Source organism: Laccaria bicolor, genomic scaffold (genome assembly GCF_000143565.1).
Source record: "Laccaria bicolor S238N-H82 LACBIscaffold_8 genomic scaffold, whole genome shotgun sequence".
NCBI lineage: Eukaryota > Fungi > Basidiomycota > Agaricomycetes > Agaricales > Hydnangiaceae > Laccaria > Laccaria bicolor.
Genome location: NW_001889879.1, coordinates 404,303 through 416,651, shown reverse-complemented (window position 1 = coordinate 416,651; position 12,349 = coordinate 404,303). Strand labels below are relative to the sequence as shown.

Genomic DNA, 12,349 nt, shown 5'->3' with positions numbered 1-12,349 from the left:
AATTCACCAAGAAAAATGTTAAGGATTGGTCCAGGATGATTGCTCTATGCAAAATGTACTTTTATTTGGGACTTTTCAAGTTATACCTAGTGTAAATTTATTTGCTATCATGCTATACTTTAGGCATTGTTTAAAAGACATCCTGAGTCTCCATGGATCAATTCAAAAGGATGGTAGCATTTTTTCTTCTTGCAGAAAAGAAGGACCAATGTTGTAGATACTTGTTTACTTCCAGAAAAACTCTGGAAATTAGCTTCTACGGACATCATGCAATGTTCATTTTAATATTTCTACCAACCTTTGTATTATACACACTACAAACATTGATGGGGAGTCATTTTACCTCATTCCAACAAATATATTGAGTGAAAAATACATAAAATGGAGAACAGGTTCAAATTTACCTTTTAGAGGAGGATATAAAATTTTCTAGCCCAGAGACTTTATGAAGCTTATAACAATAGCAGGGAGATCCAGTGTTCAAAATATCTCTTCCTCAAGTTGTGAATTGCTTTCAGTAGGTTGCAGTCATTCAGAATTTCCCACTCTGTTACATCCCATTTTTGGCACTTGTCACAGTCAATTCCCTGCCTTATCATGACTTTTCACTTGTTCATCCCCAGACTTGGTATGTACAATCTACACCCTTTTGGCTATGTTTCATACACCAGACTGTAGTTCTCAAAATGTTTGGTTCTTGCGTTACAGGACTAACTTTGTCCAAAAAATGATGGGACATTCTTTTTGCCCAGTCAGTGTAGATTTGGTAGCATTCTCAACCCTCAAAAGAAATTCACAAGAATAAAAGGGGTGTCTGCTATCCTTTCCTTCATATTGTTTTGAACCACATGAACCACAGGAATTTGTGCACTGATCCTTGTTAATTCAACCTCCACATCCTTTTTTTTCACACTTCCAACATTTCCTTGCTGCATGTTTTATACTATGGACTGTCACAGAGGATTCAGAGATAAATTTTGAAATTAGAATTTCTCAATAGGTTGACCTTCATCTGGTTTGATTTCAAAGAACTTAAATGGATATATACAATTTATCTGTGGATTTTAATAGTTTTATATCTGTGACACTTTAGCTCAAATTTCCCACTCATTTTTAAAAATGATATTAGTACACTTGTAACACATTACACTCTAGAGAAATGTAACATCTCTGGTATACCATAAAAAAAAGATCTCATCTGAAGGCACATGATTGCTTTCAAAATTTTGATTTTGGCAAGTGGATCAGGTGTTATTAATCCTGTGTAGATTTTTTATTTTTCTGTTGGGTATCCAGCATGTGTGTCTACCCTGAGTTATTATTCTCACCAGGCAATACACTTGGTCCTGCAACTGAAATATTTTCAGGTGGAAAAGGCATATTATAGAGCATTGCTTGGTTTTGATAGTGTAATGGCTGGTAATTAGTTGCTTTCCTGATGATGAGGGCTGGGCCACTGGTAGAGTTTATTCCAATATGTTTGTGAAGCTCAGGGTTTGAATTTGAGAGCTTTAACTCCTTTGCATTGAGATCTAGTCTCTGCCAGATTACATGTGTGCAGTTACTTTAGATGTTCCCCAAGCTGAAATTACAGTTACGAGTCCTCTGAGTTTACGAAGAGACTCGTTTATTACCCAGGATCTCAGGACTTTTTTCAGCGCGGTAACGCTGAAATTTGACTTTCTCCCATGAAAGTGATTTCTTCCCACAATCATTTGCTTGGTTCGCCTACATGACTTTCCTAGTCTACTTGACCATTCCTTGATTATTACTGTCTTTTAGCCCTATCCAGGTTGTCGTTGATGTAGCTTGTGGCTAATATATTGCTCTATTTGGCTTCCAGACTCTGATGAATGAATGCATTGCCTCTATTTTCATGTTCATGCAACTCACTTTGTTTACATTGAAGGTACAACAATTAAGGTCCTGACAACTTGTGCAAATGAGCCCATGCTCTGGTGAAACAGGCCACAGGAATGTACTGAGCAGTTGGTGAGCATAAGGCAAAAAAGCGAAAATACAAACCTACTTACCTGGATGGGAACTCAACCATTTTGTAAATGGCTTTGTGGAGCATGTTTGTGGAGTGCGTAGGTATTGAATTGAGTCCATGCCCATGCGAAATGGACCACAGAAAGGTACTGAACAATTGGTGAGCATACATCAGGAAAAGGTGATTTCTCCGATAGATCGCCGGTTAGTTCTGTAGCCAGATATAGAAAAAGTAGGCACTGTATTTTAGCCGGCGCAATATGTAACTGCATTGGTCATGATAGCATGGCCTTGTCATTTGATAGTACCTAGAGCTGATGAGGAAGCAATATCTTATTAGTTAGATGAATAGTTACAGCAAGATCTATGTTGGCTATCAATGCTATGGATTTTGTATCTACAGTTTCTCTACCCCCCGAAACACACCGGTGTAATGGGTAGGATTACTGGTTGACCCATCCATTCCCTTCTTACTGGTATTTCCGATTCTACGTAGTCACTCAGTCACAGTAGTCACGCTTACATACAATTCCCTCAGTCACACGTGTAGTAAGGTATCTTTTTAACCATCATTCTTTTCACGGCTTGCAGCCCTCGAGCATCGTCTTCACGACTCGACTACACGCGTGATAGGGATATAGTATCAAGGTCAGTAGCATAGTGATTCATTCGAGGAGAGCTCGTGACTCTCCAGTGGTACTGATACTTTTCTCTCTCTCTCATCAATCCTTAAAGTCTTGCTACACTTTCCTGCGGCTTTCCGAGGAAAGAGAGTACGTCTACGCTCGTGGCATTCCAGAGCATCAGTAGCGTCTCGCGTAGTAAGATTGACTCTTGTCTCAGATCTGACCTTCATCAGAGGTCTATACACCAGTGCAGCAACTCTGTCACACCGAAAGCTCGCCAGACTCACTCGTCGTTGTTACTCGGATATCGTGAATAGGCGTTAATCCTCTAACAGGTTCCTACAAAGGTGGACACTGTGGGAACCAACGACAGCCTGGCCGGCTTAGACATATCTGTGGAAGAGGATCTTAGAGCGGAAGCGAGAGAAGGTCGATCCGAAGGTTCTAGGCGTCAGAGACCTATCAAGGGAGCTCCTCCTTCGTCGTTAAGTCAACCTATACTCTCCGATCACTCACAATCTTCCTCCCCAACCAAACCAACCAGGACTCCTTCCGGTTCAGTAACTAGAAACCACCCGACTTCGAAAGCGAGAGGTCTACCGACTCCCGCAACATCCCGACATCCTCTTCCTAAAAAAGGACCCGGAGCGATCCATAAAACTTTCAACGACTTCAGTGTATTACGGGGCGACACTCCACTTAGAGGGAATTCTGCTATAATCGGTCGAGGACGAGCGGTCGGATTCAAACATCACCCATTCCTTCCACGATCTGTCGCCGATACATCTTCCCCTTCTTCGAGCTTCCAACCACGACTCCCTTCTACGGAGCCTCGTTATACATCTAACTCTTACCGGGCGTTTGAATTTAAGACCCCCGCTCCTATATCACCAACTACGGACGTTAGCGTTACTGGAGAGATTCTACCTTCTTCCTCCATATCTCAGCAACTTGACTTTCCTCCCGCCGTAAACGTAGAATCCCCTTATCCTACGAAAGATTTTACAGACATGAGTTCTACCATAGAATCTTCGTCGCAAACTTTTCGCCTCGAAGCCCAGAGGGGATACGAAGGATCTCCTATGGCCAGGCTTATGGCCCAATATAGAGCTTCAAGCGACGACGACATTTCAACTTACCAACGAGCCATCAACCTGTCCTCGAAGAATTATTTACTTCAAGACGAGACTGTAGAACTAAGAGGACCTCAAAGAAGTTATGCCTTAAAACCAGCGCTATTAGAGCAGGTGGAACAAGTAGTGGGTGAATTACAGATCTTTTTAGAAAGAACGTCTGCTTTAATTCCAGAGCGAACGTCCTACTACAAAGTAGACCCCAAGGACACATTTTTGCCTATACTGCGAGAATCTTCTGACGTCATGCAGATCCATGCTGCTTGGTTAGGACTTTCTACACGATTACGCCGCGCGCAAGACAATTTAACGAAATATGAATTACAATATCGTAGCGCTCTACCGGGAGAGAACGTGTCCATGCCCACTTCTCCCATCTCAACAGATGTCGGCATCTACGACGCTATGGAAGATCTAGACAGGTTAGACCTCCGTCTGAGATATTTCTACGACAACGTACCACATCATCAAGACCAGGTGAAATCTCCCCAGAAGCTGAGAGACGGAGCTCCCTGGGCTGAGGTTCTCTCGTTTCCTAACCTTCCTCAACAACCTTCTCAGAGTTCTCAGAATAAACTGCCAACTATTGTCGAATACTCGACGGAGGAGCAAGAGCCTAAGGCGGATTCTAGGGATAAGAAAGGGAAACATCGAATAACAGATGAATTTGCGAATAGCCCTAGTCCTCCCACATCTCCACGAATTCTAAACGTAGGATATGGCACACCATTCAAGTCGAGTTCTCAGTTTTTCGTTAGACCAGGAGGAGTTCCTTTACCACCTCCGAACACTATGTACCAACAAAACGTGTTAGTCGGCTTGGGTTTACCGAGCACTCCTGCGTTCGAGAATATCTCTACCTCGAAAGGAGGCCAACCCTCATCAATGATCGACGCTCCCATCAAGTCGCGAGCATCTAACCCTTTCGAAGGACGGCCCTTGCCTCCTCATATGAGCAACGATGCCCATCAAACTCGGGGCGACCCAGTTCTTCCATCCTCAAGTCGACAAAACACGGGTACCGCTGGTAATCTTGTACAACGTACTAGCGAAAGAAGATCTGGGAGGAGCTCTTCCAGGGATCATTCGAGATCGACGGACAACCGGAGAGGGAGACATCGTAATAATCATCCTGAAGGGGACCCAGATGGATCTGATGACGACAGCGCCGACGGGCAACCCCCGAGAAATCCTGGCAATCGAGGCCCTAACGATCCGCCTTCCAATGCCCCGGGCGGAGGAGGCGGCGGCGGAAACCCAGGAGGAGGGGGAGGAGGACATGACCCATATACGAATAATTCCAACCCAAACGCTCAACCACAGGGAAATATCCCTTATGGAAATCTAGTCGCTACGATCAGAAACGAATTAAAGCAAGATCAATTACCTGTTTGGGACGGTAACAAGGATACCGCTATCGAGTACTTCTGGAAGATTCAGCAGTTGGCGGCTCTTGAAGGAGACATTCCTGTAGCTCTCGGGTACTGGTTATGGAAGAGTCTGAAGGAGAATTCCAAAATCTGGATGTGGTTTACTACGTTACCATTCGCAGAGCAATCTAAGATGAGAACTCATTACTTACATTACCTCAAAGGGATCAAGGACAACTATTTGGGTCGGACATGGCAGATTGGCATGAACAGAAAATACGAGAGTCAGTCTTTCCGTCAAGAAGGATTCGAAAGAGAATCTCCCCCCGCTTTCATCGTCCGACGTATTATGTACACGCGAATGTTAGTCGCGTCCGATGACGGAGGACCGACTGAAGTCTACTTAGTAATGCAGAAAGCTCCGATTTCATGGGGGCCTATTCTGAATCTCGAGACAATTCGTTCGACCTCCCTACTATATTCAAGAGCAACGGATCACGAATTGGCGTTGGTTCACGCGGCGAAACATGAAGCTTCAAATGTAGTCACATCAGATAACTTGCTTTACACTCTTCGCAAGTTAGGAATATCGGTGGATCGTAATCGTCCGTATGAACGCTCGGCTAAGCTAGCCGCAAGCAAGGATCAGGCGAAGGAGTCCGATGAAGTAATTCACGAATCGTTCCTTGGTCAACTCAGTCGAGAAGAATGCTTGCAAGAAATAACTTCAAACCTTGAAAGCATGAAGGAAGCCTTTCAAGTGCTGAAGAAGAGACAACGGCCCCCTCCAAAGGGAGGATACCCCTACAGTAAGAATGATCACGTCACTACCAAAATGGGTCGATTGCCACCATCGCCTTGTAAAGTGTGCGGTAGTGATAATCATTGGGACAAAGAGTGTCCGGATTGGTCGATTTACGAAGCGAAGCAACAAAAAGCAGCTTACAAGATTGAGACGTGCGAAGAGGAAGACCTAGAAGGTTACTATAGCAGCGTTTACTCGATCTTAGTGGCTGAACGACTAGCCGCGGAAAATAAATCAAGTGCTGACCCTTCGGATTTTGATGAGGCGGTTCTAAAAGAAGAAATGAATTCCTTCTCAAGAGAACATAAGTCCGGCGTCAACACTCCCTGGAAGAAACAAACGGTCTTTATGGAAGAAGAGGAAGATGAGTTCTGGCAGGCGTACCGAGCAAAGGAAAAGTCGAACTCACACCTTTTGTACCGAATGGACGAGGAAGACGAAGATTCTTTAGTAAAGGAATCCTTCCTTTCGCATAAGGAAAAGCCTTCACCCTCCTCGGAACCGGAAGTGGAGAAAGATCCTCCCAGAGAAGTGAAAGACCCTCCGGACGGAAACAAGCCAAGAGAGGTAAAAGACCCTCCAAGCAACATCAAGGAAGACGTTCCGATTCCGCCGCCCACCAAAGAGAAGTTGTTCAGAGTACCCAAAGCGAGGTCCCGTCCAGAAGGGATGTCTGCAGTAGGAATATCAGTTCTATCGACTAGAGGATTCGTCGGAGGATTGAATAATGCTGAGACTGACCTCAGGTTGGACTCATGCGCGGACATTACTCTGATATCTCACGAGTTCTACAATGAACTACTTTCAAAACCTTCCATCAAACAAGGCATGAGAATGAAGTTATGGCAGTTAACGGATAAAGACTCACAGCTGAAAGGGTTCGTACGCATTCCGATTTTTATGACTACAGTAGAAGGGGATGTGGTGGAAACCGAAGCGGAGGCCTATGTGGTTCCAGGAATGACAGTCCCGATATTGCTCGGAGAGGACTATCAGCAAACGTATGAGCTAAACGTCACGCGTAACGTGGAGGAAGGAACGCACGTTTCATTTGGCAGGCATGGTCACCGAATCCGAGCGATTCCAGTCGAGAGAACTAAGGACTTTGGGCGTTTGCGTCAAAGTGCATACATGGTGGGACAATATGTTAGACGACAATTCCATAGAAGGAATAAGACCAAGAGACACCGTCGAAAAGTGAAATTCGGCTTACAAGAGAAAGTGGTCAGAGCTTCTGAGGATTATCGTTTAAAACCACATGAAAGCAGGCCCATTCGAGTCGAAGGTCATTTGGATGAAGATCGTGAATGGCTGGTGCAGAAAAATCTTCTAGCTAATGCCAATGACTCATTCTTCGTGGTTCCCAACGTATTGATATCAGCGGCACACCCATGGATTCCTGTAGCAAACCCCACGGATCATCCTCGGTACATCAGGAAGGGGGAAATCATCGGTACCATAGTCGACCCAGCAGATTTTTTCGATTCTCCTAAATCGCCAGAAGAACTTAAGAAATTCCAAGATGCAGCGGAGGTTATCAGAACGGTTATAGCGGTTCAAACCGAGACGGAGAATCTTCCTCAGGAGGACGCAGATGACGAGCAAGAACAATACGGCCCTAAAACCGCAGCCATGCCGGACCCTACGACATACTCTTCGGAACAACTGGAAGAATTAATCGACGTCGGAAGCCTGCCGGATCACTTAAAGGAAGAAGCTTGGGCTATGCTCCGGAGACGCATCAAAGCCTTTGGTTTCGATGGACGACTCGGAAGCCTACCTGCAAAAGTGCATATACGGACCGTGGACGGCCAAGTTCCTATCTCCGTGCCAATGTACCACGCTTCCCCCCAGAAAAGGGAGATAATTGACGAGCAATTAAATACGTGGTTCGAACAGGGCGTAATTGAGCCTTCCAAGAGTCCTTGGAGCGCGCCTGTGGTCATCGCTTACAGGAACGGCAAGCCCAGATTCTGCGTCGACTACCGAAAGCTGAATGCTGCGACAATCCCAGACGAGTTCCCAATACCACGACAATCGGACATACTAGCTTCACTGTCGGGCGCCCAGGTCTTATCATCACTAGACGCTCTTTCGGGATTCACTCAACTAGAATTAGCGGAGGAAGATATCGAAAAGACAGCATTTCGAACTCATCGCGGACTGTTTCAATTCAAGCGTCTACCATTTGGATTACGCAACGGGCCCTCGATCTTCCAACGGGTCATGCAGGGCATCCTGGCACCTTACTTATGGATTTTCTGTTTGGTTTACATCGATGACATCGTCATTTATTCGAAGTCCTACAAGGAACATCTATCTCATTTAGACCAAGTTCTAGCCGCTATCGAAAAAGCGGGAATCACCTTGTCTCCCAAGAAATGCCATCTATTTTACGGATCCATTCTCCTCTTGGGTCACAAAGTGTCCCGTCTGGGACTTTCGACACACGCGGAAAAGGTTAAAGCAATCATGGAACTGGAGAGACCAAAGAAGCTCTCACAGTTACAAGCTTTTCTGGGTATGGTTGTCTACTTTTCGGCGTTTATTCCATATTACGCTTCGATCTGTGCCCCTCTGTTCCAGATGTTAAGGAAAGGATCTAAATGGCACTGGGGAGTAGAGCAAGAGCATGCCTTCCAGTCAGCAAAATCAGCATTGGAGTCTAGCCCGGTCCTAGGGCACCCAATGGAAGGTCTTCCATACCGTCTTTACACGGATGCATCGGATGAGGCATTGGGCTGTTCACTACAACAAGTTCAACCCATTCGTGTCGGTGATTTAAAGGGAACACGCACCTACTTTCGCTTGAAAAAAGCATTCGATAATGGCTTACCTCCACCTCGTTTAGTTCCTGGACTGAGCACGAAATGTACAGATCATGAATTCACCGAAGTATGGGCTAAGGATTTCGATGAGACAATTGTGCACGTGGAGCGTGTTATCGCTTACTGGTCGAGGCTTTTTAAAAGCGCGGAGACGCGTTATTCCACTACCGAGCGGGAAGCACTTGCGGCTAAAGAAGGTTTAGTCAAATTCCAACCTTTTATTGAGGGCGAGGATATCCTCCTGATTACGGACCATTCCGCTCTACAGTGGGCCAGAACTTACGAAAACGCGAACAGACGTTTAGCAGCATGGGGAGCGGTCTTTTCAGCATACGCACCGAAGCTGGAAATCATCCACCGCGCTGGACGGGTTCACTCCAACGTTGACCCGCTATCTCGATTGCCCAGAGCACCGCCAGTGCATATTTCGCCCTTGGAGACGGGGGAACCATCTATTCGAGCTAAGGAAACACTAGACGAACGTCAAGAAATTGCGCCTGCGGAGCGGATGGCAGCATTCACTTTCGCAGCGTGGTCAATCGAAGATTGCTTGGAGGAGCCTAACGAAGCTCTGATCAATGTCAGGTCGAGAAACAAAACACAGGGAGAACGTCGGGAATCTAGAGACGCTAGTACGCACGAAGACGACGCAGAGGAACTCTCTACGCTAGAAACGACAACTGAGTACTGGGGGGCCACGAATCCTCCACCAACTATTACCATAGCCATGAGTGACGAAGCTAAGCAGGAGTGGAGGCTGTCGTACCTGGAAGATCCCATGTTCAAAGCTATTGCACAAGATGTCAACAGTCGTTACGAAAATCTGAGCCCAGGCAAGAGATTTTTTGTGGATCGAGACGGGATGATTTTCTTTAATAACGAAGACTACCAACCTCGACTATGCGTTCCGATAACCCAGAGGAATTTCGTCCTGAAAGAGGCACACGAGAGTCCTTTTGAATCAGCTCACGCGGGCCCTGAGCGCCTCTGGCAATCATTGAGCTCTAGGTTCTATTGGAAGAGAATGAAGTTAGATATTATCAAATTCTGCAGGACTTGCGACGTATGCCAGAAAACGAAGCCCTCCAACTTCACTAAGTTTGGAATGCTGATACCAAACCCCATACCTTCCCGCCCCTACCAATCCATCTCAATGGATTTCATCGTTAATTTACCATGGTCGGATGGTTTCAACGCAATATACGTAGTGGTCGATCGCCTGACAAAGCACGCGTCTTTTATACCTACAACCACGGGCTTGGACGCTGAAGGGTTCGCCCTGCTGTTCGTAAAGGTCATCGCGTGTCGCTTTGGTCTTCCGGAAAGCATTATCACGGACAGAGACCCTCGGTGGTCCAGTGATTTTTGGTTAGGGGTGGCCAAAGCTCTGGGAACGCGAATGAGTCTGTCGTCCTCTCATCATCCTCAACATGATGGTCAAACGGAAGTCGTTAACAAGTTACTTACCATCATGATACGCGCCTTTATTGAGGGCAAGAGGGATGAATGGTCAATGTGGTTACATTTACTTGAATTCGCTTACAACAGCGCTGTTCACTCTTCAACGGGGACCACTCCACTTCATCTCCTACTGGGTTTCCATCCCAGAACTCCTTTGGACTTCGTAGGGACCAAACGGTCAGACGAAGTAACGTCACGCTCCCTCAGCCTGGAGGCGGTCTCGTTCCTGGAGAAATTCGGGATGCACAGGGACAGCGCTAGAGCAGCCATCGCTAAGGCTCAAGATCAACAGGCCAAGTCATTCAATAAAGGGCGTAAAGCAATTCCTCACCTTCAGAAGGGCGACCGCGTTCTCGTTAATCCACATGCGCTGGAATGGGTCGAATCTAAAGGTGAGGGAAAGAAGTTAGCCCAACGTTGGATTGGGCCGTTCGAAGTCATTCAGCGCATAAATCCCAACGTTTACCGCTTGCGAATGAGCAATTTATACCCCGGGCTGCCAATATTCAATTATCAACATTTAAAAAAATACGAAGACTCACCAACGATGTACGGGGACCGCCACAACCTACCAGAGACGAGAACTACTAGACCTGCACAAGAAGAGTACGAAGTGGAAAGAATCATAGCTGAACGACGTACGAAGAAGGGCGTCGAGTACCTGGGATGGGTGGTATACACTTTTATGATAAAAACCAGACATATGCCTGGAGGGCGATGTGTATAATGCCTAGAGGTTCTATGAGATCGCATATCTCATTATTCTAGGATATTTCATTGCGATTTTCATATGGATACCTGGTGCTTTCAATATATATTTCATTCTCAACCCCAGGATATTTCATTGCGATTTTCATATGGACACCTGGCTCTTTCAATATATATTTCATTCTCAACCCCAGGATATTTCATTGCAATTTTCATATGGATACCTGGCGCTTTCATTGGATATTTCATTGTTAGCCCCAGGATATTTCATTGTGCTTTTCATCTGAATGCCTGGCGCTTTCAATGGATATTTCATTCTTGTTCCTAGGATATTTCATTGCACTTTTCATAGATATACCTGGTGCTTTCATTGGATATTTCATTGCTAACCCCAGGATATCTCATTGTGCTTCTCATTTGGATGCCTGGCGCTTTCAATGGATATTTCATTCTTATTCCTAGGAGATTTCATTGCACTTTTCATATGTGTACCTGGCGCTTTCAATAAATATTTCATTTTTAGCGGCAGCTGACCTTTCAGGGTCCAGGGTGCATTTCCAAATGTAAAATAGCAATAAAATGAGGAAAAATTAGGGCTCATTGCTGATCATCATGTTGGGTAACATTGTCAGGGTCCAGGGTCCAGTTCCAAATATGGTAATATATCCAAAAATAGCCAGAAAAACAGTGGAAAAATTGAATATATATATAAAAATGGTGTACAGAACATCAGGCACTGCCTTCAGGGTCCACTTCAGGTTCCATCCCAAAAGGGAAATATCACCTGGTTTGACCAAAAAGTGAAGAAAACCAAGCGGAGAATGATTTTACCTATCAGGGTCCATGTAATGGGATGTTGGGATGATGGTCACATGACCAATTACCAAAAATGGTCAAAAACAAAAATTGTAGCCCTACACTGTAGCTTCCTGAATCTGTTCGAATTATGTTCTGAAGTGCTCCCGTTGTGGAGATATGAGGTAAAGGAATCCCAAAAGTGTTGCGTTTTTTTTTGTTTTTTGCATTTTTCTCCATGAAAACAAAACCAAACAATATGATTTCAGTATATTTAGAAAGCTAAAAGAAAGGGCTACAACTATTGTATCATGGGAAAAATGACCAAAAAAGGAAGGTGCATGCCCTAGAAAAGGAATGGTCAGATATAGACTACAAAAGTCGGACATAGACTACAAATTTTACTGATACACTACAAAAGACTACAAAAGTCGGACTTAGACTACAAAGTTAGGGTTAGGGCTAAAAGGTTATCCAAAGTCAACCTAGCCCATCCATCCCATACATGGCACATATTTGATGGGGAAATGGCTGGGGAATATACAGATACATTGCAGGGACTCTATTCCATGTCTAGTTTGAGGAATCATATGCAAAAGAGAGCATGAGAGCCTTTAGAAAAGGCACTTTG

The 12,349-nt window shown here is 45.0% G+C and overlaps 1 protein-coding gene across 1 annotated transcript; it reads right to left on the bottom strand.

Moving 5' to 3' along the window:
- Positions 1 to 1,898: 1,898 nt before the first annotated feature.
- On the bottom strand, positions 1,899 to 2,118 carry LACBIDRAFT_317938 (uncharacterized protein; the record flags this gene model as incomplete). The annotated part of the gene is made up of 2 exons (XM_001879134.1): positions 1,899 to 1,981; positions 2,034 to 2,118. The coding sequence occupies 2 exons, from the start codon at positions 2,116 to 2,118 to the stop codon at positions 1,899 to 1,901; spliced, it is 168 nt and encodes a 55-aa protein (XP_001879169.1).
- Between the last annotated feature and the right edge of the window lie 10,231 nt (positions 2,119 to 12,349).